This window comes from Sceloporus undulatus, chromosome 1 (genome assembly GCF_019175285.1).
Source record: "Sceloporus undulatus isolate JIND9_A2432 ecotype Alabama chromosome 1, SceUnd_v1.1, whole genome shotgun sequence".
Lineage (NCBI taxonomy): Eukaryota > Metazoa > Chordata > Lepidosauria > Squamata > Phrynosomatidae > Sceloporus > Sceloporus undulatus.
In genome coordinates, this window is record NC_056522.1 from 41,479,046 (window position 1) to 41,485,063 (window position 6,018).

Below are 6,018 nucleotides of genomic sequence, written 5' to 3' on the forward strand. Positions count from 1 at the left end.
ACACAGCGCTGTACATACAATCTTTTTAATTGGACGGTTCCCTGCCCTCGGGCTTACAGTCTAAAACAGATGCCAGTACTTGCCCAGAGGGAAACCATACTTGTCCATAGAGAATCATTCTGGAACAGATCTCTATTGAGAATCATTGCAGAAGACTTGTCCATAAAGAATCATTGGAGAATGCCCGCCGCTCATAGAGAAACATAGGGGAATACTTGCCCATAGGGAACCATGGGAGAATGCCTGCCCAAAGTTTCCCTCTGGGCAAGTATTGCCCTGTCTTTCCCTCTGGGCCAGTCTTCTGCAATGCTTCTCTCTGGCCGAGGACTGTCCTGTCCTTGGTTTTCTTTACTGGCTCTCCGGCGGGAAGCAGCCTTTCCTCTCTGGGCCTGAATTGTGGGCAAAGCTTGCAACTGGGCAGGAAGGGGAGGAGGAGGAGGGCCAGGGCTGGCCTTTGCCAAGGGCTGAGGGGGCGCTGGAGGAAGGCAAGCAAGCAAGCCGCCTAGTGTTCCCTGGCCCTCCTGTTGCTTTCCCAGCCCGCTCCTGGGCTCCAGCTGTTGGGCTGGGAAGGAAGGGGCTTCCCTCTCCAAAGGGAGCCATGCCCCTGGCGGGGAAGCTGAGGGCCCCCTGCTCCTGCTCCTGCTCCCGGGCAGAGGACCAGCTGCCCATCCTGGAGAGGGAGGGAGGCGGAGAGGGCAAAGGGCCAGGCCAGGCCAGGGCCTTGGGGGCCTCCCAGAAGGGGGCTGTGGGTCAAGAAGAAGGGGCCCAGCTCCCCAGGCCTCCAGAGCCCGAGCGCAAGGGCAAGAAGCGCAGGAGGAAGCTCCGGAAATATGGCAAGGTAGGGCTCTCGCTCTCTCTCTCTCTGTGAGGCCAGCAGGTGCCCTCTTTCTCTCTCCCCCCCGGACACGTCCTCCATTTTCTAGGCTTTAGCCTACTTCCTCAGATCCATCAGATGCATCCCATTTTGTGGTGCCTTGTCCTCCTTTGCAGTCAGGACATCTGGGCTGCATCCACAATCCAGTTTGACACTACTGTACTTGAACTGCCTTGGTTCAATGCTAGGGAGCTCTGGGAATGGTTTGTTGTGGCTCCAGAGGGAGCCCATTGAGACAAGGCAGATGCCTCCTGTGTTGGCTGCTCAGGACTGGGCCCCCAAGCTTCCCAAGGGCCTTGCCTTCACCTCCGGGACTTCAGTGGTTCCCAAATGGAGGTCCTCCAGGAGTTTTGGACTTCACTTGCTAGAACTCTTGACTGTTAGCCACGTTGGATGGGGCTCTGTGGGATGAAGCCCCCAACCCCTGGAGGAACAAGGCTTGGCAAGGGCTGGCCTCATCCTCGGGGGGGCTCAGGGCAGGCAGGAGACCTTGGCTGGCAGCCTCTTCCTTCCTCCTTACTAGGATGGTTGTTGTTTCCGACTTATGGCACCCCTAAGATGAAGCTATCCTGGGGTTTTCTTGGCAAGCTTTGGTCAGAGGAGGTTTGCCATAGCCTTCCCCTGAGGCTGAGAGAGAGTGACTTGCCCAAGGTCACCCAGTGGGTTTCGTGGCTGAGCTGGGAATCAAACTCCAAACTCAAAGCACTGGGCTACACTGGCTCACACTTGGAGCATTGCCTTCCTTTGAAAGTGCCCTTTGAGGAAGGAAAGAAGCCTTCCCAGAGCTTTCCTGCGAGGTGCCCAGGCCCTTTCTGGCATTCTTTATAAACAGGTTGATTTCATTAGCTTTGCACCAATTGCACAGTTTGATAATTTTACATGGAATTACAGTAGGTTTGAAGATATTCTTAGTGAAAAATCAAGGATCATTAGGAGGAACCTCTTGACAGTAAGAGCTGTACCACAGTGGAACGCACTCCCTCAGAGAATGGCAGAGTCTCCTTTCTGGGAGGTCTTTAAGCAGAGGCTGGATGGCCATCTCTTGGGGATGGTTTGACTGTGAATTCCTGCATGGCAGAATGGGGCTGGGCTGGATGGCCCTTGAGGTCTCTTCCAACTCTAGGATTCTATGATCAGATCTTAATAATAAATATGTGTATGCAGCAGCACACTAAGGTTATCACCCAGTGCAGTAACTCATGGTGTGCCCCTGCCATCAGCCTCCTCCCATACCACACCATACAGAATCCTTAGTAATGTTTTTTATACTAATGTTACTCCTAACTAGTAATTCCCATATATCACTGAATGTAATGGTAATAATCGTGACATAAGCAATTAGCAATGGTAAAGTTATACCTTTACATCACATGCACAGCCTAAATGTATTTATATGCACATAGTTTCATGTGGTTGAAGTGAAAATTCAGCAAGATGTGATATATAATTAAATTATTTTAATTGAAATTATACATATACTGTGTGTGTGTGTGTGTATATATATATATATATATATATATATATATATATATATTTGGAGCTTCTTCTTTCTCCTGCCATTGAGCCTCATCCCACTCACACCATCTCTTCAAAGGGGTGCAAGCAAATGTCAAAGCCCATTTCTGCCAAAAGGAGATGTTTGGAGAGCAGTGGTGTCCACTCCCTGGGTGTCACCTAGTGTGGTCCAAAGGCCCCCCCCAACCCCTCTAGTGATGCCCCTACATGTATATGTGTGTGCTTTCAAGTAGCCTGTCGACGTATGGCGGCTCCACGAATTTCATGGGGTTTTCTTAGGCAAGGAATACTCAGAGATGGTTTTGCCAGTTCATTCCTCTAAAATATAGCCTACAGCACCTGGTATTCATTGGTGGTTTATCATCCAAGTAGTAAAAGCTGACCCTACTTCATTTTCCATGTGTGTGTGTTTTGTGCCTTCAAGTCAGTTCTGACTTATGGCGACCCTAAGGCAAATCAGTCATGGGGGTTACTTTTCATAATGTGCATGAAATCCCCTTCCCTCAACATAACACAATCACAGTTTTTTAAAAAAGAGTTGGCCAAATAATATTCCTTACCTGAATTAAGCAATGCAAGTTAAATATTCACTATCCCAAGTTTTTGTTTTTTAGCGCAGGCTGGCTGGCCATTTTTTAAAAATCTCTTGATACTCAACAGAAATCTTGCTAGTGAAGGAGTTTCACAAACTGGTTACTAAGGAGTTTATCACACGGGGGCAAACTGCAAAAATCTTGCAGAAACAGGATTTAAAAACCTGGAAAAAAAAACAAAAACGCAAAAGTGGGTAGTTTTCCACACACGATGGAGTTAATGTGACATTAACCCAAACAGAAAGTAGACAAAACCCACCCCTTTTTACTTTCGGGAGTTTCTGAAAGTAAAAAGGAGTGGGTTTTGTCCAGTTTCCGTTTGGGTTAATGTCGGGTTAATTCTCATTAACGCTAATGTCATCTGAAAAACAACCTGATTTTGCATGTTTTTTCTACTTTCTGTTCAGGTTAACGCTGAATGTCATCTGAAAAACTACCCGCTTTTGCTGTCCCCCCCCCCCCCAGTTTAAATCCAGTTTCTGCACAGGATTCACCCCATGTGATAAACGCTTATGACTGAAAAGGCCCTGTCTTTGATTGCTTTCTCCTCTTGGGGGAGGCCAGGGGTAGTAGACCAGGGCATTTGAGGTGATCTTAACAAATGATCAGATTCATGCAAGGAAAAGCCCCCCTCCCACCAAGCTGTTTCAAATGTTTAAGTGATAAACTTAAATTCTGTGGATTTTGCTTGGAAAGAGACTTTGATGAGAAAGAACTCTTGTTTTATTCATGAAAGGGTTTGAGAGGCTGAGCCAAGGAAAATGCCATTAAATACTCCAGCTCAAAGGATAATTCAAATGTATTAAGAGGTAGTAATGAATGCATGCTAAGTAGTCTTGCGTTTGTGTGCTTAGTATAAAAGCGTGGTCAAGTATGTCGAGGAATAATTAAACTGGCATTAAAAATCATCATCTGGCCCCAGAGAAAGGGGTAGGCAGAAGATAAATTTGGATTAACTCATATTACTTTAGGTGATTTGTAAAACATCACCTAGAATTTCTGACTCTTGACTGTTTAACTGTGGCAATAAAACCCACACACCCAAACACATAAATATTGAGGGACAATTATACTTAAGTGGACATTTTGAAGTTTTTTTTTTTATGGGCATTTACTAATTTTTGATTCCCTCCTTCCCCCAAAAGGAACTAAAAGTAACAAAAACAATGAGTAACACACACAAACCCACACACAAATTTAATGCCAGTGCTGGGCCATGTAAAACATGTCAACAGAAACTAGATTGCTGGGGTTTTTAAAAAGCAGAAACAGCAGTGAATAATAACATGCTACTCTTTTAAATTGTGCCAAGTTAATGGCAATGATTCCTATTAAAATTTACTTTTATTTCACTAGATGATTGGAGGGAGAAGGTTTTGTTTTCCACAGCTCTCATATTTAACTGAAAAATACAAGTAACTGCATTTGCCCAGAAATAAACTCATGCTAAAATAAATAAATTAGTCTTGAAAGTGCTACAAGACTCCTATATTTTGCTCCGACTTTCCTTTATCTATATACAAATCATGATGATCACTTTGCAAGCTATCTCTGAGAATGAATAAGAAAGCCTGCCAAGTACTTTACACATGACAACCTGCTGTGACTAAATCAAGTACAGTGCATTTTGTTTTAGGGTTGCCTTGTCCAAATCACAAAAAAGATAAGGCTTAGTTCCAAATCTGAAAAATGTGGTGGCTATTAAGTACAAAGAGAGCAAAGCCTGCTAGAAGTGCTGACTCAGTGAAAAACAGCCATAATTTGTTGTGATGCTCCAGTTAAAATCCAGCCGGATGGATGTCACACAGTGCCATTCTGCTTGAACATTCTCTAGTGCTGTAGCTTGTTGTAGAAATGTGGATTTTCAAAAAGCTCACTCTTTCAATTCTTTTCTTTCAAGTTTTGATTAGAAAACGATTGACTTAATCTCTGACTCAGACATTGATCAAAAAGGGCTCTGTAAATCCCTAGTCATAGGCCCCCAAACGTTGTCACAACTAATTTGTTTTTTCAATAATCGGTGCACTAATAGCTCTTAGTTGGCAAACAGTAACACTATTTAAAGTATCAAGAGGGAGAAGTATCTGGTAAATCCCTAAATCTCATTTCGTGGAAGAAAAGTGGAATATGAATCTAAAAGAAAAGAAAGACAGCGAGAGAAACGTCTAACAAAAACCCCAAACAAAGGCACTGCACATTTTTGTTGGATATAAAAATTAAGTGTATTATCTTGAATCAGGGCCAGTTCTCAATGGTTTGCTACCTGTTGCAAAGGACAAGACAGCACGTCCTCTCATGCCATGTACACAAACAAAGACTTACAGCTTCAGCACTGGCAAGGGGAGGGCAGCAGGCTGGCATAGAAGGTAAAGAGCGTGCTGCATGGCATATGCTTCCATCCTCCCCACACTTTGCTGGAGTTCATTGCTCCTAGCACCTGACACCTGATGCAGCTGACTCACTACCTAAAAAGGCTACTAGATAAGGATAGAATGAAATGGCTCTAAAGTCTCAAAGGACATGCTATGATGTAGTCCTCCAAAACGGAAGTTTCTAAGCATTGTTCTGTTTCCTAGTTTTTGTCATTGTTTCCTTCCATAGGGCTGCTTTCTCACCTCTCAGGACACTCCAGAAGATCTCTTGCCTCTTCTTGCTGTACCTTCTCCCTTTTTTATGTGAAACTGCCTCTCTGATCACACAGTGGACCTACTGATAGGTCTCTGGCAGGTTTACAGCAAGGTTCTCCAGTTCCCAGTTGTATAACAATAACTTTTAGGTCAGAATTAGAATCCCTGATCTGCAGTAATATGAACCTTTTGTACTTGTGTACACCTGTCATCCTGTGGCATCATGAGGCTGAACAAATAGATTTAGCTGGGCTACCCTAAGTCAGAATTTCACATCTTGCTTCAGTGGGTAATTCTTTGTGTTGTGGCAAAAGAAAAAAGAGAAAGAAAGAAAGAAAGAAAAGAAAGGCAAAGTATATCCTTCAGGCTTGAAACCCTTTCTCTGTCTGTCTGTCTGTCTGTCTGTCTG

At 44.4% G+C, this 6,018-nt stretch overlaps 1 protein-coding gene across 2 annotated transcripts in view; it reads left to right on the forward strand.

Moving 5' to 3' along the window:
* The first annotated feature begins 415 nt into the window (after positions 1 to 415).
* C1H1orf115 (chromosome 1 C1orf115 homolog) overlaps positions 416 to 6,018 on the forward strand; it is a 21,008-nt gene continuing 15,405 nt past the window's right edge. The window contains exon 1 of one of the 2 annotated variants that reach the window (XM_042452234.1): positions 416 to 838. In XM_042452234.1, the coding sequence (XP_042308168.1) occupies positions 599 to 838 (240 nt within the window). In that variant the 5' untranslated portion in view covers positions 416 to 598. The remainder of the gene's footprint in view (positions 839 to 6,018) is intronic. The other variant, XM_042452235.1, reaches the window with a different exon arrangement.